We start from the raw sequence: 23,764 nt of genomic DNA, 5'->3' as shown, positions 1-23,764 counted from the left end.
AAGCGAGTGGCTGTGCGCCCGGCGCCCTTGTGCGCGTGCACAGCACTTAAGCGCGCGCCGGTGTGCACACAAGTGATTTTGTGCGCATGGCTCGCTTCTATGTGCATGGATCGAATCAGTAGACAGGGCGGCGATCAAGAGAAAATGGCGACGGCAACCACGCAAGCAATATGGCTACCACCTCGGAGGGTCTCCACGCGGGAGGACCCTCGTGTCAGACTGGGGTCTAGCCCGGATAGGGCTGATCAATTTGGTAGCACTGACGCCGGCTGGCGATCTGTGCGGCTACTCGAGCCTCGGAGACCGGAGACTTTTAGGAAGTTTTCTACCTTACCTTGTCTCGGCGTTTCCCGGTCTTGTCCCGGGCGGTCTCTGGCTGCAGGGGGAGAGGGAAAGTACCTTCACTGCTGCGCTCAAACTTGCACCCGCTGCCCTTCAGCCGCACCCATTGCTGGGGGCTAAGTTCACGCTGGGAGCCAGCTGCCGGACCGAGGCCTACCTCTGAGGGATCGCGGAAATCATCTCAGGAATCTCAACTGGGGGAGGGACCTGTAGGTCTCACCACAGGAGAGCAGGGCTCGTTTGAAGAGGTAAATTTTCTTCTTTGTTTTGGATTGCTTTGGTTAGAATACTCTAACGCTGTGCGTGTATAGAGTCCTGAACTGCTATGGAGATGGAAAATACTGAAGAGCAGAGCTTCCTGTAGGTGTATATGTACTAGGGCTGACGTCAAATTGAAATCTGATCCGTCTCCAACTGCTATCAGGAGCACACTATACCCATTGGTCCTGAGTCCATCTGCTACACGCTAGGAAAATGCATTTTCTGTGCACAAAACTGTTGATACAGCACAGTTTTGAGCACAGAAAAAGTGTGTCCCTATACGGAGTACTTCTTAGCGCCCTTGCATGGAAATCCCATGCAAATGAACGCATTCAGTAGTACTCCATGAAGCAGAGACTGTATTTGGCCAGGACACCTCTCTTAGCACTGGAAACTCCTGGATCACAGCTGAAGTTAAGTTTCCAGCGCTACTGCGCTGGCACTTAAAACCCCTAAAATAGGGGGGAAAAAAGTTTTAAAATGTCAGTAAACACTGACTTATCCAGCTATCTGGCAGAGGGTAACATGCCAGAGACGTCTGTAGTTATCCAGGTAAGTGGCAGCAGCCACTATTTAGCCAGATAAGTACTGACTTTTCCGCTGCTGCTATTTACCTGGATAAATCAGTACTTATCTGTGGACATTTTAAAACCTTTTTAGGGGTTTTAAGTGCCAGCTGATCTGTTTATCAGGGATGCCACCACCCCCCACCAAGTTAAAATGTGTGTGTTCAGTCTGTGTCAAATGCACATTTTACAGGCAACCTACTTTTATTTTTACTTCTGCTGCATTAGCTTACTATTAGCTTGCTGCATTGGGAATTAAAAATGTTTTTAATCTGAGCATTAAAACTGTATGCTGAAATCCAGTGCCAGATTGCTTCATCAGTCTGTTAAGTTTGCTTTCACCTTCACATCCACAGAGCTTTCCACAGGCTGCTGGTGTTCAAGCTTTTTACATTTGAAGAGATAAAAAATATTTTCATGGGGAAAATTATTAGAAATGTGAGCCTCTTCCCTCCCTCTCAAAAAATCATTTGACCATATGCCTTATAACATTTTTTAACAGATGTTTTTTTAGATTTTTTTGTAAGGGACAAGCTTTGATTGACACTATATTTACCCATCTCCGTTGTATTGCTTTACCCTAGTTAAACTGTTGCATCATTGACCTGATGAGACAAGTAGAATGGACTCCATCAACCTTTTGGGATTCTGCCATTGCTGGAAAAAGGATACTGGGTTTGGACCTTTGGTCTGACCCAATATGGTAAATCTCATGTTCTTATAGTGCCAAGTTCAAGCTAAATTCAAATGAAGGCCGTTCACCTACACCACTATGCAACTCAAGACTCTGCCTCCTAAGAGGAGGTAGATCCCCAAAAAAGAAATACCTCATAATAAACACTAGCCCGGGGGGGGGGAGGGGGCAATGAACTCTGCATAGGTGCCCCACTCACCAAAAAAGTATCAGACGGGTCACTGCACGCGCACTGCAAGTTTTGGGGAAAGATCCCTCCGCACCCCCTTACCGAAAGGAGCGTGCCTGACTGCAACTGGAGGAAACCGCCTCCAATCAGAATCCTAAACGTCTATTTTTCAAAACGCTAGAACTCTGTAACGAGTTCCTCACACCGCTCCTACTTTCCTCCAGCGGCATATAGGTCCCGCCTACCTCAGAACCGGAAGGAAGAGATCGTATTAGGTTTTTTCCTCATTACAAGGGGTGAGGGCGTGCGTGATGTCAAAGTTTTAGTCACGCGCTCGGCCTGGGCGGGGTTGCGGCGTGTGACGGAGGCGGAAGTGTGGCCCGGTTTCATTCCTGGATGAGGTAGTAGAGTACGCGCAGGACGGGAGGGGGGAACAGAGAGAAACAGCTCGAGTCCACCAACCGATCTCACATCGGACGGAAGAAAGGCCCTGGACCCTATCCCCGAGGCCTTGGGGGAACGCGCCCGGCCATGGCAGCCAACGGCACCAAGCTACAGGTAACAGCCGAGGGAGCGAAGAGGTCTGCGGCTCTGTCGCCCTTTGGTGGGGGCGGGAGTCTCCGGCGGAACTCTCCGGTGCTCTGTAACATGCATCCAGTGCTGACGCAGGGGGGCCCACCCTCGCCGCCATAGCTACTGGGAAGGCATAGAGTCGGGAGCGACACCCCCTTCCCCCCCCCCGTGACATCAGCCGTGACGCGATACCCCCCCCCCCCCCCCCCGTGTCTCCCCTTGTTTACATGTGCACACGTTCATACTGTCCCCCTTCCCCCCGCCCTATACGGCGGCTATGGAGTCACTGCTTCATTTCGGCTTTAATGTCTTGGGGCTCGTTTTTCATTCTTTACTTAAAAACCGAGTGGGAGAAGTGCGACAGTATGTCATATATGCTGTTAATATGTTGTGCTTCTGCCTCACTTGTTGGAATAAACCCTCCTGTTTCAGAGCCCCTTTGGGGAAGGCAGTTTATCAGACCTCAAAGTAAGTACAATAGATGTCAAACTAATGTTGTTTATTTAAAAATTCTAGACCGCACTATCAACATTATGGGGCAGTTTACAAAAGGACTTTTTAAAACAAATTTTGTTCTCTTGTATATAATTAACCTCCGCTATCTTTCTTTATTTCTTACAATCCCAGTTCTTGAGCCCTTGTTAATTGTAACTGCATCTCTTCATCACGTTTATTTATGTTTTTGGTTGTATTTTTCACACCCCTGTTTTCCTGTAAACCGACATGATGTGAACGAGTTCTTGAATGCCGGTATAAAAAAACCTTAAATAATAAATAAAATTGAGAGAGAAATATACAAGCATAATTCAGTAGTCTTTCGTTAATAAAACAAAGAACCACCTATAATAGCAGAAAGTTTAAAACAACATTGAAAGTTGATGAAATATGACATGGTGTTTTATCTTTTTGCCACAAAATAAATGGTGCCATTTATTTATTTGAAAGAATTTCTGTTCCCTCTACAACAAAGAAAGTGCTAGGCAGACTACAATGCCTTTTCCCTAAACCTTTACTTTATGGGTATCTATTTGTAGGAAAGCAGCTTTTAAGAAAGGAATGATTGCTAGTAAACTGGTCGGCCATTGACTTAAAGGGGTTTAGTCATCCCTTTCAATCCCTGACCCAACAAGGAAACCTGCATTGCCTGGGGCAGTTGTCCTAGCAGCCTGAAAAGATAATGGAAACACAAAAATATAAAGTATCATGTGTTAATTATAAATAAGGCTTCCAACTTTAAGCTTTAACCTATAAAACACCCCTGATGCAAAAAAAAAGTGTTTATTAAACACCACTTCCCCTAGTACTCTCTCAGGTCTTCCTTTGCATACCCTGGATCCTCTTCTTTGCTTTTGTGTCTTTTCTATGCTAATGACGCCTCAGCTGGACACATGTATGTATTTGATTTAACCAGAAAATGTACCAGATAATAATCCCTGTGCCACATACACCAATATATTTTTTTTATCCCCGATTAGCTGGATAAACTCTTAAATTTACATTGTACAAATCAGAAACCCTAGTTAAAATAAATGTTTATTAATCCTCTCCATGGGCCAAAAGGCCTTTCAAGGTGGTATACAAAAGTGTAACAATTGCACTATATAAAACCAAATAGCCATGCAAATGGATCAAAATTTTACAATCACCACTAAACGCATGTTGATGACTATTTATACTATATATATGCTATCTAGTCTGCCTTTCCACATAACTGCGCAGCTCTACAATCCCTGCCACTGCCTCAGGGATTCTCTGTGTTTGATACTTTCCTTGTCTCTACCCCCTATACTGGGAGGCTGTCCCATCTATCCTCTACCCTTTCTAAAAAGATATATTTTCTTAATTACTATTTAGTCTACCCCCTTTCATGCTCATCCTGTGACCCCCCCCCCCCCCTCTCATTCTAGAGCCTTCTCTCCATATTACTTTGGATGTATTTAAATATTTTTCTATCATATCTTCCCTATCTTGACTTTCCTCTAGGGCAGGGGTTCCCAACTTTTCTGGGAGCATGGACCCCTTTCCAACCTCCAAAATTTTCATAGATCCCCTACGTGCTTCTTTCATTACCTGCAGTAATATGTCATATATAGAAAAGTTATTAATGTAATAGAGAAATAATTATATGCACCCCAGACTCATTCATAATATATAAACATATTAATTAATGCTTATTGATTATAAACGGAATGCATTTAATTTCACAGCAGTAAATGTGCAAGAATGTACTCCTTTTCAATTTGTGGTGTAACTACATACAGCCACACAGCTGGATCTGGAATGGTGGAGGGAGAGAGAGAGACCTGCAGGAGATGGACTGGTGGAGGGAGAGAGACAGGCCCACTCCACTAAAAGGGAGATGTGGAGATAAGTTTGGTGTATACATTTCCCCCCCCCCCCCCCCCCCCCCCCACCCCCCCCCCCCCCCCCCCCCCCTTGCAAGGCTTTTTTCAAAATTTTATGATTTTTAAAGAAAATCACCTGTCAGAGAAACCACCCTCTTAGTTTGATCTTGGTGGGGGGTCCAATCGTTCTCTCCACAGCGCCTCATATCAATTTCCATATATGCAGAGTCAAGACTTCTCTGCTCATAAAGCAAGAGGCACCGATACCAACATTTTGCACCATTGTTGCAAGGTGTTGGACATGTATGTCGATGGCCTTTTCAGACAGAAGAACCTTCTAAGTAACAAAAACCCTAGCCAGCTTCAGCCATCTAGTAAAACTACCACTAAAATTATTCAAGAGCATAAATAAAACAATTCTATATAGGAGTGGGACAAATCCTAATATAAAACCTGCACCTACAAATATTTTATACTGGTCCCTAAAACACTAATATACCTCATATAAGGGAAACAGAACAAATTAGACTAGTATAGATCCCTATTTAGAAACGACATGCTAGCAGATTACCTCACCTAAGCCATATATGCAAAACACAGAGTATAAGTACAAACATGCAGACCAAAACTGAACTGGAAACCGCAAGAAGCCAGACTCTCTGCATTGCAAAAATGGAATAATAGAAATTATTGCCATTCCTCATAAAATATCAAATACAATCAAGAAATATAAAATAGTGAAACCATACTATTAAAAGAATATTTCAAAACAGACACATCACGTAACAGCCAACAATAAAACTACAAAGAATCTAAACATTTCCCACTCTCCACATCTAGGACATTTTGATTTCCAATCACCCTGAAATTGCTATAAATTAGTAGGGTTGGGGAGAGGGGTGCACAAACCTTTTCCTCTCATACACGCACATAAGCGCACATTTGATCTTTCTCTTGCATGCTTCCTCTCTTGTCATACACATAGGCTCTTTCTCTCACACACACACACGCTCCATTTCTTATACATACTTGCTCTTACTCACACACACTTACATTCAAGCTCCCTCCCTCTAATTCACACAGGCATACATGTTCACACACCTCTCACCCAGGCCGCTCCCTCTCCTTGTCCTGGAATCTGCACGGGGAGAGGGGTCCAGTAGCCTCCTTCTCGCTCAGGGTACCGGCGGGATGAGGTGGGCCAGCGGCCCCGTTGACTCCTGTATTCCTCTGCTACCAATCAGGCCGATACAGTAAAGCGCGGCCGCAGTTACCCCGTTTCTAACCCACTGTGTACTCACAATTTCGCCGCGTAAGTCTAACCCGCGATTCACTATCTGTTTTTACCGATCCTTACCGCTGCTTTAACTCGACATGTATCCCTTTCCGCCCGCGGCATGTATATATGTATGTAAACGATCCGATTAGCTATTCCCTCCCATACATTAAAGTGCGCCCCGACTATCGCCTTTTTAACCTATCTTGCCACGTCTTTAACCTACTAATTTACCACCTACCCTGACCCTTGCGTTAGTGTGGTGAACTTAGCCACCCAGTCCCAAACCAATCCAAGCCCCAGCAGAGAGAGACGAAATTTCACAGTCCCAAACTTTCCCCCAGCCCCCGCTTACCTGCCCTGGCCACGCAAGCCCCCAGCAGCAGCAGTAGAAGTAGAAGGGCGGCAAGAGAAAACTGCTTCAGCAGCCCCGCCGGCGAAGGTGAATACATGCACGCCTGTAGGTCCAATGTGGGCGCTCAAGGCAGCGAAGGCGCATGCGCACACGCCATGACCTCCGACGTCCAGCCGGTCACGGCGTGTGCGCATGCGCCTTCGCTGCCTTGAGTGCCCATATTGGACGTACAGGCGTGCACGTATTCACTTTAGCCGGCGGGGGCTGCTGAAGCCGCTCTCTCTCGCCACTCTCTCTCGACGCCCTTCTACTGCTGCTGCTGGGGGCTTGCGTGGCTGTGGCCAGGGCAGGTGAGCGGGGGCTGGGGGAAAGTTTGGGACTGTGAAATTTCGTCTCTCTCGTCCGTCCAAAGGAGGGTGCTTTGTTGCGCTCCCTGCCTCCGATCGCCGGCTGCTGGGGCTTGCTGGCGCCAGGCGCTCAAGGCAGCGGGGTATGTAGGAGAACCATCCACTTCCTGGTACCTGTCATTTCAAATGTCAGGTACCAGCGCACCCAGGATACTGTATAGGTGCTGTATAGCGCCTATACAGTAAAATGGATTGCGCTTCATGGATGCGCGTTGGACGCGGCTTGCATTTGCATGCCATTTAAATACAGTATCGAGCGGTAGGTGATCCGAACTGTGTGTGCGGTAAATGCGGGTGCGCTGGGCACTAACGCACCTCTTTCTACCACACCTTACTGTATCGGCCCGAATGGGATTGAGTGAGCTGGCGGCCCTGCAGCCTCCTGCAGCCTTCGACCGCCAGCGAGATGGGATGTGCTAATGGTCGTGTAGCGTTCATTGTTCAGCTGCCCGCAGGATGGGGTGAGCCTATGGCCCCCTGAAGTTTTTGGCCACTGGTAAGGTGGGATGAGCAGGCAGCCCTCTTCAGTCTTCAGCTGTTGGCAGGATGAGGTTTGTTGGCGGCCTGTTGGACCTTCTGTTTCATGGTTGCTGCGGAATGGGGTCTTTCTGGCTTCTTGGCATGTTTTCACAGATCCCTTGTTATGTTCTGGGGGTCCATGGATCATAGGTTAGGAACCACTGCTCTAGGGTATAGATGTTTAAATCTTTAAGTCTATCCTCATATGCTCTAGAACAGAGGTTCCCAAACCTGTCCTAGAGGACCCTAGCTAGTCAGGTTTTCAGGATATCCACAATGAATATGCTGGAGAAAATTTGCATGCTATGGAGGCAGTGCATGCAAATTTATCTCATGCATATTCATTGTGGATATCCTGAAAACCTGACTAGCTAGGGTCCTCTAGGACAGGTTTGGGAACCACTGCTTTAGAATGAAGTCCACTGACCATTTTAGTAGCCATCCTCCATCCTGTTTATGTCCTTTTTAAAGGTGTAGTCTCCAGATTTGTACACAGTATTCCAAGTGAGGTGTCACTAAGGACCTATACAGGGGCAATATTGCCTTTTTTTTTTTTTTTCCTGCTAACTAATCCTCTCCCTGTACACCCAAGTATCTTTCTGGCTTTTGCTGTCACCTTATCCACCTGTTGGTCACCTTAAAGTTATCTGATATGATCACTCCCTGATCCTGCTCTTGTTTCATACTTAGAATGTATTTCTCCCTTGTTTTTTGTGTTTGTTTTTTGTTTTTTTTGCAGCCCAAATGCATGACTACATTTTTTTTTAGCATTAGGTCTAAGCTGCTAGACTAGACCATTTCTCAAGCTTTGCTCAGTCCCTCCTCATGGTATCTATACATTTGAGTGTCTACCCTGCAAATAATTTTGATATCATCCTTCAAAAGACAAATCTTTCCTGATAGTCCTGCAAAATAGCTTACAAAAATGTTGAAAATAACTGGTCCAAGGACCAATCCCCATGGCATAACATTAATCTCCCTCTCTTCACAGAACTCCATATACAACTACCCTTTGTCACTACATAAAACAAACAAGATTGCAAATGAGGGAAACCTCAATAAATTTTCAGAACTGTTTGAGGAGTTAACCAAACTTAAAGTAGATAAGGCGATGGGAAACATCCGAGAGTACTAAGGGAACTTAGAGATGTCCTGGCAGGACCATTGGCTGACCTTTTTTTCTTTTTTATTGAATTTCAAATAACCTAGACAGCAATTAAACTTGTCACTGAAATCAGGGTAAGGGTTAAGAAACACACATTTGGTGCAAATGAGGTACAAGTTGAGGCAAGACCGGGGGGGGGGGGGGGGCAGCGCGATTGGCAGGGGGTGCCGGCTCAAGGCAGAAGGATTACCTAGAGCGCCTAATACCCTTGACTGGCCCTGCCCTCTTTATCCTTTCTTCATAGTGGAATTCTTCCATCCCCTTTTATCATTTTGGATGCCCTTCTCTGTACCTTTTCTAATTCTGCTATATTTTTCTTGAGATACGATGACCAGTACTGAACACAATACTCAAGATGAGGTTGCACTATGGAGCAATACTGTGGCATTATGATATTCTCTGTTTTATTCTCCATTCCTTTCCTAATAATCCCTAGCATTCTATTTGCTTTCTTGGCTGCTGCTGCTGCTGCACACTGAGCAGAAGATTTCAATGTATTATCAACGATGATGCCTAGATCCATTCCCCAAATGGTGACATCTAATGTGGAACATTGCATTTTGTAGGTATAATTTGGGTTACTCTTCCCTAAGTGCATCACTTTGCACTTATCCACATTAAATTTCATTTGCATGCCCAGTCTTCCAGTTTTGCATTGTGCTCTTGCAATTTCTCACAATCCTTTTGTGACTTGACACCTTTGAATAATTTTGTGTTAATGGCACATTTGATCATCTCACTTGGTGTTCCCATTTCCTGGTCATTTATAAATACCGTATTTTTCGCTCCATAAGACGCACCTAGGATTCAGAGAGGGAAAATTAAAAAAAAAAAAAAAATGGTGTGCTAAACCGGCTCTGTTCCCGGGCGTCTGTGCGTCTTATGGAGCAAATTAGGGGTGTGCATACAATGTTTTTTGTCCCCATTTCGTTTTCAGGTCTGGGGAGGGCCATTTCGGTCCACTCCCCGGAGCAGAAAACTTTTATTGTTCTTTGGGGAGGGGGGACCCAACCCTTTAAATTTAATTAACTACAACCCCCCCCCCCCCCCAGACTTACCAAAAGTCCCTGGTGGTCCAGCGGGGGTCCGGGAGCGATCTCCTGCTCTTGGGCCGTCGGCTGCCAGTAAACCCCTACTCCATCTAAATGACTTCTGCACGGTCCTTCAGGCCACCATCCTCTCTAGAATTGATTATTGCAACTCGCTACTCCTTGGCCTCCCCACTTCATCCATCAAACCTCTCCAAATGTTGTAGAATGCATCCGCCAGAATCCTTACCAACACCCGCAAAACTGACCACATCACCCCAGTCCTCAAAGAACTCCTCTGGCTCCCAATATCTTACCGCATTCTCTATAAAAACCTCTCACTTATATACAAAGCCCTTCACAACCAAAACATACACTAGCTAAATGATTCCCTCTGCTTCTTTACCTCCGACCGATCCACGAGAGCAGCCTACAAAGGAACCCTCATTACACCCCCACCTAAAACACCCATCTCAAATCTTCAAAAGGCCGAGCCCTCTCAATTGCTGGACCCACCCTCTGGAACACTATGCCCCCTGACCTCTGTCAAGAACCTTGCACTCAGAAATTAAAAAAAAAACTCAAGACCTGGCTCTTTAAAAAGGCCTTTACTCCCCCTCCCACTAACAACCCTCCTCCGAATCCCCCCTCCTCCCCTAAAGCTGCTGAAACTTACAAAATAAAGGACGTGGGTAGAGTATTGTATAGTATAAATTTATTCCATGCCCCTATGTTAATAACATCCCTTCCCCTTCTTCTTTTTCCCTATGTTCTTTTAATATTTATTATTCCGTCATAACCATGTATGATCTTACATCTGCTGTATAAATATTTTTCCCTTTGATCTCCCCTATTATTCAGTCACAACAACGTATTATCATATACCCACTATAATTATACTATTTCCATTGTCTCCCCCTCCTCCAAGTTGCTGTTCTCCCTGTTCCATGTATTTTTGCGTTATGTTCTATGTATCTACAAATACCAGTATATAAAAGCTGTTAGTTTAAATAAATCAAAATGGTGCCGGTGGCCCTTTGCCCTTACTATGTTTCATTGGCTACTGGTGCCATTGGTTGGCCGGTATGTGACAGGGGCTGACCAATAGCACCGGTAGCCCCTGTGACATAGTAAGGGCAAAGGGCCACCGGTGCCATTTTGATTACTGGCAGCAGACAGCCCAAGAGCAGGAGATTGCTTCCAGACCCCCACTGGACCACCAGGGATTTTCGGCAAGTCTTGGGGGGGGTGTCAGGAGGCTGGGGGGGGTTGTAGTTTATTTTTTTTATATATTCGCTCCATAAGACGCACAGACATTCCCCCCACTTATGGAGCAAAAAATACGGTGTATTAAAAAGCATCGGTCCCAGAACAGATCCATAATGTACTCTGCACAGATATCAGACTACCTGACCTGTAGTTTCCCAGCTTCTTCTTTTCTTCTTTACTTTTGTGAAGAACTGCACCCACCAGTCTCCAGTCCTCTGAAACTATTCCTGAGTCTAAAGATGCATCAAAAAGGTCAACCAGAACTTTTCTAATTTCCCTTAAAATCCTCTGATGTATCCTGTCTGATCCCATCACTTTATTTTTATTTTAGCTGGTTGTTTACAAACCCACACCTATGTTCAGGTACCTACATTAAAAATCTCAGACAATACACAGAGTGTTGGACATCAGATAGGAACAGAATTATTACTATCGAAGAAGCCCTTGCCTGCTATAAAACCCACCCTGTCTCTTAAAAAAAAAAAATATAACCCACTAGTAATGCCCCTTAGCTGGATCTTAATTGCCACTTATAGACTGTATAGCAAAAATATTTCATCTGACTAACTCTGTAGGCCTATAATCCTTATTTAGTGTTCTCTATAGTTGGTCCTTTTTGATCTACCAAGTTATAGTTGAGTAGTGTCTTTAGTATTTTTACCTTTCTTAATAGGCATGAACAGCATAGCTCTCGCATGCAGAATCTCAAAAGATCAAGGGAAACATGGAAAAATGTGCAGGAAAAAGGGACTAGCACTCTAGAACCAGGCCAAGTTACAATCTCTAATGAAAATCCTGAAGAAAAGTGCCAACCAGGCACTCTGTGGCAGTGTTGCACTCATCATGTGGAAGTTTCCCAGCCCAATTCTTGTATCAGGCCTTCCACGCACCAGATTGACTGACTGGGGTTGGTGCGGAGGCAGTGTTCACAGCTGCTGAGGGGAATCATTCAGAGTGACACCTGGTGGCTGGATTTGGAGCCTATGTTAGAGCATTTCGGATGGAGCCCTGGTACAGGATTCCCAGCCTCAGGTCTGTTCCTGCTGTGACCAGACTAGAAATCTTGAGAGTGGGTTGATTAATATGATGTCAAAATTAGAGTCGTCGTGAATGAAAGCTCATCGCACTAGGATCCCAGTACTTGTTCCAGATGAGTTGGCAGAAAAAGAAGAGCGGATTAACTAGTAAAAAAAAAAAAAAAATTGTGAGCCAAAGATAAATGAGTAAACATCTATATCTAACTAGATATCTAAGGCCAAAAACAAAATCCTGTAGGAGGACTGAAATGTTGGCTTTGCAATACATTTCCAAGTCCTGTACTACTTCTAGATTCTTAGCCACTTTAACCTGCATTGAGTGTTTTAGCCTAGGATTCTATAGAGAAATTCACCTTATCGGATCGCCCTGTTTGCCTGCCTTCCCAAAACAAAAAAAAAACCATTTTTAAATCCAATTTTATTCTAATTTCTGCTACAAATACACATGATAGATAATACAATAACCTCAGGTCTGTTTTCTTAAGCTCTTAATGCCCCTGACACAATCTCTCTTACTTTTTATTTCAGACTGGAGAACAGTAAAAATTTTGGGAAGATTTGAGAACATTCTGATGTTAAAAATTTTTAAAGCTACCTTACCAGTGATTTTAGTCCCTGTGGTCTCTTGATGCCATTTCTTACCCATTTTTCTCTAGGGGGAAAACATCCTAATGCTTAAGTAGCTATTACACAGACATTACCACAAGGAAATCGGTATATTGATGTTCCCTGTAAGTACCCAGATCAGTCCAGACTCATGGGTTTTGCCCCCCTTCTAGCAGATGGAGACAGAGACAGTTTCACGGACACCACCATAAAGCCTAATGAGCCACCTCCAGTCCCTCGGTATTTCTTTGACTCTGCACATGGTAGAGGTGCAAAACCTAGTTTAAAAAAAAAAAGTTGATTTCCTCCCAGGAGGTTGGTAGGTCCTTGTGGGGCCATCTCTCCTGGTTTTGAGGTGGATGAGCAGGGGTTTGAGGACCCTTAATGTGCTCGGTCCTCTGTCACCAGAGGCAGAAAACTGGTGGAGCCAGTTCCCTCTCCTCCAGAAGGGATAGTGGAGCCTGCTGCCACTCTTCAGTGCAGGGAAGTGCTTTTTTTCTGGTTTGTGTTTTGCTAAAGCTTAAACAACAAAAAAAAAAGTGTCTTAATTTCCTGCAGTTTGGCAGAGCAGGGCTGATGCCAGATCGGGGCTCATCTTCCACAGGCTCTCGCGTTTACTTTCCCTCAGGTGAGGGCTGATTCCCTCAGTCACGGCAGCTCGAAGCATGCCACGCAGCAGCAAATGCTCAGCGTGTGATGAGTCGCGTGCTCAACTTTCCTGGGACGGCCTATGCTCCCGCTGCCTCTCTGGGGGAGAGGGCAGTTTGGGATCGATCATGGCAGCTACAGAGCAGCAGCCCAGGTCTGGCAGGCTCTTGACTGGATCACAGGAAGCATCGGATCCGTTCCTGGTCAGCACGGGAACAGCAGCTTCCTTGGCTTCCTTTGCAACTGCTACAAAGGCTGTGGGGTGGAGGGGGATTTCCTTCCGCTGCTGTCCCTGGCTGATCTAAGGCCTGGGGGTCAGTCGGAGGAAGGGGACCTCCTGGGGGAGGCTTTGAATGATTCTTCCACCTTTTTCAGCTGATTTTGTTTTATTACACAAGGCTTATTTGGCCAGGAAAGCCACAGAGGCCCAAACCACAGGATTCGATGGATCCCCGCACCCTAGGAAGAGATCCAGGGTCTCTGGCTTCTAGGGCTACCAGGGTTCGTCAGGCCCTTGGGATGCCCTCACAGGGCACCGCATTGGATGACCTCTGGTAGTTCTGAAGATGGGGGTTCCTTCTGGAGCAGGTGGTCCTGATGTGCATCCTTCCCGGGGGGGGGGAGGTGTGTGGCAGGATCCAGAGGATGGGCAGGGGAAATGTCTGGCTGTGGAGGGGGACGAACTGAAGGTGGTTTGTCTGTTCCACAGGGAAGAGTTGGGACCCCTGATACCTTATGTCCTTGTGGTTGTGGAGTTAGGGATAAAGGTTCTACAGGAGGAGTCCGGTCAAGAGGATGTGGATCCAGTCATGGATGGCTTATGGGGTCCAGCAAAGGCCTTTCCATAAGTCAGTTGAAAAGTTGGTGGTCAGGGAGTGGTATACTCTGGAGCCTGGCTTGAAGGTTGGAAGAGCGATAGATAAGTTATATCCTTTGCCTAAGGACACGCTAGAACTCTTGCGAGTCTCGAAGGTGGATGCCTCAGAATTAACGGTTACTAAGAAGATGACTATTCCAGTGGCCAGTGCTGCGGCTTTCAAGTATCTGTAGGATAGGAAGCTCAAGGTCCATCTGAAAAAGATTTTTGAGGTTTCTGTGTTCGGCATACGTGCAGCAGTTTTATGCTTTGGGCTGGGCTGCGATGGATGCAGCAGTTGCAGGCTGACAGGTCCATGTCGTCCCCGGAGGTGGAGCAGCCGGAAGCTGTGGTCACCTATGGCGCTGGTGTGCTGTATTGACCTCATTAGAACGTCCTCTAGAACAATGATGTCTGTGCTCTCAGCCAGGAGGCTCCTTTGTTTGAGGAACTGGTCGGCGGATGTTTCATCCAAATTTCAGGAGCGTTGCCCTTCAGGGGAAAGCTGCTTTTTGGAGAGGACTTGGAGTTGATAAAGCATCTGGGAGAGAATAAAGTGCAGAAGTTACCTGAGGATAAGCCCAAAGGGACAAAAGGTTCCTTTTCTTTGCATTCTCTGTTTCGAAGGGATAGGCAGTTTCGGCAAGAGGAATTCGGGATGAGCCCCGAGGCAGGCCTCGGGGAGGCATCAGTACTGGAACCAATCCTTTTGAGGCTGAAAACCAAACAGGAGTGGCTCTGGCCAAGGTGGCACTGGAGCCAAATCCGCACAATGAAATGAAGATGGCCCACTCCTCCATCCTGGTCGTAAGGGGTCAGTTGACGTGGGGTTTGTTTTTTGTTTTTTGGTTTTTTTTTTTTACACGAGTTGGCCAAAATCACGATGGACCAGTGAGTCTTAAGCGTGATAAAGCAAGATTATGCTTTAAAATTTGCTCATCCACTAAGGGACCTATCTAATGTCTCCCCTTGCACCTCTTTAGAAAAGAGGCGGGTGGTGCAGCAAACCATTGGCCATCTACACATGCTGGGATCCATTGTTCCTGTCCCCCTAGAGGAGCGAGGGATGGGATGTTATTCCATTTATTTCATGGTTTCAAAGAAGGAGGGAACCTTTTGCCCAATTTTGGATTAAAAGAAAGTAAATGTGGTGCTCAAGGTTCCTTGCTTTCGGATGGAAACTTTCTGACATTGCAGCGGTGTGCAAGAGAGAGTTTTGGCATCCCTGGATTTGACTGAGGCATACTTGCACATAAGGATCTGGCCCAGCCATCAGAGGTTTCTTCAGTTCATGATCCTCTGCATGCATTTTCAGTTTTGCACCCTTCTGTTCGGTCTGACAACAGCTCCAGACTTTTCACCAAGGTGATGGTGTGTGGTAGCTCTCAGGAAGGAAGGTGTGCTGGTGCACCTATATCTGGTCGACTGGCTCATTCAAGCAAAGTCAGAGGTCCTTCGCAGCAAGCAGTGGACTTGATGCTGCAGCGCTTGCAATCCCTGGGATGGATAGTGAATTTGTCCAAGAGTCATCGCTCCTCTTCTCAAGTGTTGGAGTTTCTGGGATCATGTTTTAATTCCAAGCTGAGGAAAGTGTGGGGTTTTTTTTTTTTTTCTTACCAAAGAGCACATTGTCAAATGGCAGTCGCAAGTTTGTGGATTGTTGGAGAACCAGGGTCCCAGAGTCTGGGATTACTTGCAGGTTCTTGATTCCATGGCGTTCACTTTGGAGCTCATTCCTTGGGCATTTGCTCATGAGGCATTTCAAGCGCCGTTGCTTTCCCGGTGGAATCCGTTGTCAGAGCAGCTTCAGCTTCCACTTCCTCTTATGGAACTAGCCAAGTCCAGTGTCACGGGGTGGACTTGGAAGTTCCGGAGTGGATGGTGGTTATCACCAATGTCTGGTTGAGCTTGGCAGATAGCTCTCCAATCTGTGCAGGGCCAGTGGTCAGCAGATGAAGCATCATGGGTCTATCAGTTGCTTAGATGAGTTGTACGGTTGGCGCTGTGTGCATTTCTTCCTCTCTTGCACAGCCATCCAGTCAGGATATTGTCGGACACTGTGGTTACGATGGCTTATATCAACTGGCAGGGAGAAACAGTCGAGCAGTTAAGGAAGCTCTGGAACTAATCTGCTGGGTGGAACAGCATCTATTGATAGCGGCTTCTTACATAGCGCAGGACCGAAATATTGCAAGAAATGAGAGAAAGAAGAGAAAAACATCAGGAAAAAGGAACAATGATGAGAGACGGAGTCCCGATCGGGAGCCCCGCCCCCCTGACGTCACCAAGGGCAGCGACGACTGTTGAAAGGCACTCCCCTTTGTGCACCCCTTCGTGCAATCCGTAGTGCAAGTTCCAGTTAATATCTTTGCAATTGATTGTCTCTCTTCTTATTTAGTATGCTTCCTGTTATAGCTTTTGTTCAATTGTTAAAATTCTTGCATTTTGAACTTTTGTAAACCGTTATGATGGCTTTACCGAATGACTGTATATAAAACTCAAAAATAAATAAGTGGACTTTCTCAGCAGTCAACAGCTAGATCCTGGAGAGTGGGAGCTGTCTGAGGAAGCAATGACCCTCATCTGTTGCAGATTTCAGTGGTAGTGGAGCACCTTGGCATTTCACTGAATTGCCAAGGTGCTCCACTACTTCAGTTGCAGAAGTGCGGGGCACAGGGGATCGACACCTTGGTTCTGCCTTGGCCATGGAACATTCTGCTGTATGTGTTTCCACCATGGCTGCTGGTGGGCAAGATTTTGCGGGTTATGGAGGTTCATCCGGGAGACGTAATTCTGGTGGCTCCGGAGTGACCTTAGAGGCCTTGGTTTGCAGATCTGATCAATCTAGCAGTAAATGGCCCATTGAGACTCGCTCAACTACCAAAGCTTCCGCATTGAGGTCCCATATCTTCAGATGAGGCGGCTCGCTTCTGTCGCTTGGCTTTTGAGAGGAAACACTTAAGGGAGAAAGGTTACTCTGAAGATGTTGTTTCTTCTCTTTTGAAGACTAGAAAGTCTTCCACCTCCTTGGCTTATGTGAGGGTCTGGAGGGTTTTTGAGGATTTGTGCATGGAGCAGAGGGTTGACCCTATGCTTGCTTCTGTAGCACATTTTCTTACCTTTAACTCCCTCAGCGTTTAGCAGCTTTAGGCTTTCTTTGAGGTAAGATGCATGAAGTGGCTATGGCTGCAAATCTGGATGTGGTGTGTGTTTTGTTTTTTTTTTCTCTGAGGGGTGAAGCATTTGCATCCTCCAGTTCAGAAGTAGTGTCCTTCTTGGAGCCTTAACTTAGTCCTTAAAAGCATGTGTGAGGCTCTGTTCGATCCTCTTAAGGGCTACTATGAACGATCTCACTTTAAAGGTGGGTTTTTGGGGGGGGTTTTTTGTGGCAGTTTTTTCCGTGAGAAGGATCTCTAACTTCAAGCCTTGTCGTGTAGGGATCCTTTTTTGAGGATCACGGACTCTGGAGTCTCCATGAGGTCAGTTCCTTCCTTTCTTCCGAAGATGGTATCATTCCACTTAAGTCAGTCAGAGCTTCTGGCTTTTCCAACTTTGGATGAAACAACATTTATGCAAGAGAATTGACTCTTGGATATCAAGCATGCATTATTGCACTATCTTAGTCGCTAACAGCTTCTGGTTATCGGATCACCTTTTTGTGCTATGGAGTGGTGCAAAAAAGGTCATAAGGCATCAAAAGCCATGATTGCATGGTGGTTAAAGGAAGCCATAAGCTCCGCATACCTCTGTCAGGGTTGTCCCATCTCGGATGGGTTAAGGGCTCATTCTGCCTGTTCCTAGGCGGCCTCCTTAGCCGAATGTCAGCAAGGTTTTTGCCACAAGAGATTTGTAGGGCAGCTACTTGAAGTCTTTGCACACTTTCGCCAGGCATTATCATTTGGGTGTCCAGGCCCCTGAGGCTATGACTTTTGGTGAGCGTGTACTTCGAGCGGGACTCTCCCGGTCCCACCCCATTTAGGGAAGCTTTGGTACATCCCAGGAGTCTGGACCGATCTGGGTACGTACAGGGAAAGAAAATTAGCAGGTAAGAACCAAAATTTCTGTTCCTGTAGTACCACAGATCAGTCCAGAGTCCCACCCAGTTGGGGTGAAAGTTTGGAGAGTCCACTCAATCTGTTATGGTAATTATTCTGAAGAATGGCACAGGTTTTGTTAGTCCTGCACGTTTTTGATGTGGACAAGTTTATCTGCTCTAAATTATCCACTTTCCCACTGCTCGCTCAGGGGAATATTATGTTGGTATTGGCATTGTTGCCATATTGGCTTGGGTACAGATCAATGTAGAGGGGCTGCAGGTAGTACACTAGGTTATATGGCAGTGTCAGTGAAACTTTCTCTGTTTCCATCTGCTGGAAGGGGAGCAAAACCCAGGAGTCTGGACTGATCTGTGGTACTACAGGAATGAAAACTATCAGGTAAGAACCAATTTTCCTATTGTGAATGTACCTGGGAGGATAAAGAGCTATGCAGAAGGGATGGCTCACATCTTTCAAGCAGGGTACTATACTTAAAGATTTGTTTAAATGTTGGTCTAGGCAGGACTTAAAACAAGCAAGAGGGGAAGCACAAGTTGCTCTCCCCTACAAGCAAAGGTAGGGGAACAAGATTAGCTCTGAAGGGATAAAGTCCCAAAGAAATTCAGGCAATAAACATGAGAAACGAACAAAAGGAAGAGTACCCAGTTAGTGGGAAAACAGAACAAAAGGAGAGAGAGGAAGGTGTCATCTTGGAAAGTCATGTGTGCAAGTGCTCAGTCTAGATAAAATCAGATTTGGAGGCCAACATGGCAAAGGCAGACTTGGATATAGCTGCAATCAAAGGAGGATAGGCAGAATTATAAAAAAAAAAAAAAAAAGCAAGAAGGACAATTAGACACGAAGGCCTAAACAGGACAGAATTGCCTAATAAAAGGGGAGAGGCTAAAAGCACCTATAGGTATATAAGAAGCTGACATAAAAACAAAGCAAAAAATATGTAATACAGGAAGAAAGTTGAATTTTATCAAGAGGAGGACCAGAAGAAGGGAGAAGCTACTTAAATTGATTCTTTTGCTCAGTATTTACAAAACAATAGAATGATGACAGATCTAAGGCGAGAAATTGCATTCGTAAACGTGAAATGATTACAAACCCATTTACAGAGGTGGTGGTACCTGAACTACAAACACAAATGAGTGGATAAGGCCATGGAACCCAATGGTGTATGCACCAGGACAGTGAAAGAGTTCAGTGTGCTCACAGCACCCCTCATGACTGTTCAGTTTGTTCTTGAAGATAGGGAAGGTTGCAAAGGACTGGAGGAGAGCAGATGTAGTCCTCTATACAGATGGGAGCAGGAAGAAGGCAGGTTACTACAGATCTATTGGTCCAAATCGAGTAGTGGAGAAAACTCTGGAATCAATACTAATGAGAGTGCAGCATCTTTAAATAAGTAGATTACAGGACATCCGACAACATGGTTTCACAAAGGGAAGATTTATCAGACAAACCTGAGTAAAATCATTTAATGAGATGACATGTTGGATCAAGAAGGTACAGCAGACACATTGATTTTATATTCCACCTTTTAGCCACTTCAAAACAGGTTATATTCAGGTACTTTTGGTAATGTTCTGCATAGAAAACTGGTAAAGAAGCTGAATGAAATTGGAAGTAGGCCAGAAAATTGATGATCAGGTGAGGAATTGGTTGAATAATAGAATGCAGTTAGTGGTTGGTGGAGTCCACTTTGAAGGCAAAGTGATCAATGGGGGTACCCCAGGGCTTCACGCAATATCTTTATTCGGGCCTAGAAAAAGCCTAGGCATCCAGTACCTAAAACTCAACACTCATCAGGCAGAGCAGCCAGGTCTGGGAGGAGCAGGAACAAGAGAGGAAAAAAGTTGGGTGGTGAAGGAGAGTGAAAAAATATCATCAGAAAATTAACATGAAAAGAATTGGTTAAAAGAAAACCAGAAAAGTTTTTTAAAAAGGCTTTTTTCTTTTTCCTCTTTGGCTGCTAACAATTTTGGCTGGTTCCCAAGTTACCTTTAAATAAAAATCTAACCTTGTCTTTATTAATGACAGTTTAGAAGAACTTGAAGAAGAAAATATGCTTATTTGCAAATGATTCAAAACCTCTGTCAGACATGCCAGAAAAGAGTAAGAAAAGAGTAAAAAAAAAAATGAAAGGAGACTTGGAAAAAACTCAGGAGGGGAAGGTTTAGGATATGCTTTGAGATCCTAGCAGAGGGGGGTGTATTAGACATTCTGACAAGGATTCAAGATAGTCTTGCTGAAACGAGGGAACGAGCTTTTGCTCCTGAAGTTGCAAATGTTTGGTGCATGTTGCCGCAGGAACTGAATCTTGATTCTTTCCATAACGTTTTTCAAAAGCATGTTAACACATTTGTTTAGATTGGTTTTCTATTATGGTGGTTTTCAGGGACTTTAATTCTGCTGTATATTCTGTGATGTGATTAACCTCTTGTTTTATTTTATGTATTTAATTTCATTATGTATGTTTTGGTAGCCACTTGGCATAAGCAGCATAGAAATCTGCTAAAAAGTTGTAAAATTATGTGTAGATGCAAAACCCTTCTGGTTACACTGTTAAAAGAAGGAATAGTGAACTATCTACAGTCGGAAGAATTGCTGGACCAGAGGCAGCATGAATTCACCAGGGGAAGATCCTGTCAGACAAATCTGATTGACTTTTTGACTGGGTAACCAAGGAAATGGATCAAGGAAGATCACTCTGTCATCTACTTGGACTTCAGCAAGGCTTTTGATACGGTCCCACACAGGAGACTGGTGAATAAAATAAGCTTAGGAGTGAGTGCCAAGGTGGTGGCCTGGATTGCAAACTGGTTGACGGACAGAAGACAATGTGTGATGGTAAATGGAACTTACTCTGAAGAGAGCGGTGTTGAGCGGAGTGCTACAGGGGTCAGTGTTGGGACCAGTCCTGTTCAATATCTTTGTGAGCGACATTGCGGAAGGGATAGAAGGTAAGGTTTGTCTTTTTGCGGATGACACTAAGATCTGCAACAGAGTGGACACGCCCGCCGGAAGGAGTGGCAAGAATGAGACTGGATCTAAGGAAGCTGGAAGAGTGGTCAAAGATATGGCAGCTGAGATTCAATGCCAAGAAGTGCAGAGTCATGCATATGGGGTATGGAAATCCGAGTGAACTGTATTTGATGGGGGGAGAAGGGCTGATGTGCACGGGGCAAGAGAGAGACCTTGGGGTGATAGTGTCTAATGATCTGAAGTCGGCGAAACAATGTGACAAGGCGATAGCTAAAGCCAGAAGAATGCTGGGCTGCATAGAGAGAGGAATATCAAGTAAGAAAAGGGAAGTGATTGATTATCTCCTTGTACAGGTCCTTGGTAAGGCCTCACCTGGAGTACTGTGTTCAGTTCTGGAGACCGTATCTCCAAAGAGACAGACAAGATGGAGGCGGTCCAGAGAAGGGCGACAAAAAAGGTGGAGAGTCTTCATCGAATGACTTATGAAGAGAGATTGAAGAATCTAAATATGTACACCCTGGAGGAAAGGAGGAGCAGAGGTGATATGATACAGACTTTCAGATACTTGAAAGGTTTTAATGATCCAAAGACAACAACAAACCTTTTCCGTCCGGGAAAAAAATCAGCAGAACCAGGGGTCACGATCTGAAGCACCAGGGAGGAAGACTCGGAACTAATATCAGGAAGTATTTCTTCATGGAGAGGGTGGTAGATGCCTGGAATGCCCTTCCGGAGGAAGTGGTGAAGACCAGAACTGTGAAGGACTTCAATGGGCGTGGGATAAACACTGTGGATCCATAAAGGCTAGAGGACGTGAATGAAGAGTGGATGGCTCGCGGGAATAACGGCTACTACCTGGAGATAATACCCTTATTCAATACACATACACACGATTAATGCGACTCCAACATTGCTCCAAGCTTCAATGGCAAGAGGAAATGTGAAAAAAGATTTGCATTCACAAAAAGCAGGGAATAGCTTGCTTGTTACGGCGGTTACTACCCCAAACCAAATAGGCCTGATACTTCACTTTCAATGCATAACCAGCATAGCTCGCTCTTCAACGGCAGGGGAGGAAGTCTGATACTTCGTGCATTTCCAGCATAGCTCTCTGCGTCAATGGCAAGAGGAATGAAGAAAAGTGGATCTATATACAGACAGCAACCAACAAGGACTGAATCACATAGTCTGTGTAAACAAATAAGCATAGGTGTAGCTTGGATTTTCAGAAGGCATTTGACAAAGTTCCTCATGAGAGGCTTCTAGGAAAAGTAAAAAGTCATGGGATAGGTGGCGATGTCCTTTCATGGATTGCAAACTGGCTAAAAGACAGGAAACAGAGTAGGATTAAATGGACAATTTTCTCAGTGGAAGGGAGTGGACAGTGGAGTGCCTCAGGGATCTGTATTGGGACCCTTACTTTTCAATATATTTATAAATGATCTGGAAAGAAATACGAGTGAGGTACCGTATTTTTCGGACTATAAGGCGCACATAAAAACCTACGATTTTCTCAGAAATCGGAAGTGCGCCTTATATATGAATTTTTCTGCTGCCACTCCTTTTATATTGTGGTTTTTTCTGTTTCTTTTCTCTCCATCTTCTTCCCTCAAACACACAGGTTCTCATTCTCACATGCATTTCTCTCTCTCTCACACACACACACACACTGGCTCTCACTGTCACATGCTGTCTTGCTCAAGCACAGGCTCTCACTCACCTCTAGGCCTCCTCTTCGCGGGTCGCCGCAGGATGGGCTCTGCAGTGGCCCTGCTACCGGGCCTCTTCTTCTTCTCGGGCCGCTGCGACTTGAGATTCGCAGCGGTCCGTAAACGCAAGTGCTGCTCCACGTCTGCACACGCTGATGCTTCCCCTCCTTCCTGCCCACGCGGCTCCGGCAACGTTTACTTCCGGGGACGCACAGACAGGAAGGAGGAGGAGCATCAGCGCGTTTAAACGCAATTTTTTTTCTTGGCGGCCGCCCACCCCTCGCTACGCCACTGCTGCGCCTTATAATCCGGTGCGGCTTATATATGAACCTGGACGCCTTAGCAGGCGCTCATTGATAATGCGCCTTATAATCCGGTGTGCCTTATAGTCCGAAAAATACGGTAATCAAATTTGTAGATGACACAAAATTGTTCAGAGTAGTTAAATCACAAGCAGATTGTGATAAATTGCAGGAAGACCTTGTGAGACTGGAAAATTGGGCATCCAAATGGCAGATGAAATTTAATGTGGATAAGTGCAAGGTGATGCATATAGGGAAAAATAACCCATGCTATAATTACACAATGTTGGGTTCCATATTAGGTGCTACAACCCAAGAAAGATCTAGGTGTCATAGTGGATAACACATTGAAATCGTCGGTTCAGTGTGCTGCGACAGTCAAAAAAGCAAACAGAATGTTGGGAATTATTAGAAAGGGAATGGTGAATAAAACGGAAAATGTCAATATGCCTCTGTATCGCTCCATGGTGAGACCGCACCTTGAATACTGTGTACAATTCTGGTCGCCGCATCTCAAAAAAGATATAATTGCGATGGAGAAGGTACAGAGAAGGGCTACCAAAATAAGGGGAATGGAACAACTCCCCTATGAGGAAAGACTAAAGA

The 23,764-nt window shown here is 45.3% G+C and overlaps 1 protein-coding gene across 1 annotated transcript in view; it reads left to right on the top strand.

Annotated features, from left to right (window-relative positions):
- Positions 1-2,333: 2,333 nt before the first annotated feature.
- The window catches only part of VPS4B (vacuolar protein sorting 4 homolog B), a 91,293-nt gene continuing 69,862 nt past the window's right edge, over positions 2,334-23,764 (top strand). The window contains exon 1 of the mRNA XM_029590308.1: positions 2,334-2,590. Within this exon, the coding sequence (XP_029446168.1) occupies positions 2,564-2,590 (27 nt within the window). The 5' untranslated portion in view covers positions 2,334-2,563. The remainder of the gene's footprint in view (positions 2,591-23,764) is intronic.

The sequence above is a fragment of the Rhinatrema bivittatum genome, chromosome 2 (genome assembly GCF_901001135.1).
Source record: "Rhinatrema bivittatum chromosome 2, aRhiBiv1.1, whole genome shotgun sequence".
NCBI classification, from domain to species: Eukaryota; Metazoa; Chordata; class Amphibia; order Gymnophiona; family Rhinatrematidae; genus Rhinatrema; species Rhinatrema bivittatum.
Note: the sequence above shows the minus strand (reverse complement) of the source record. Positions and strands in the feature narration are given on the sequence as shown.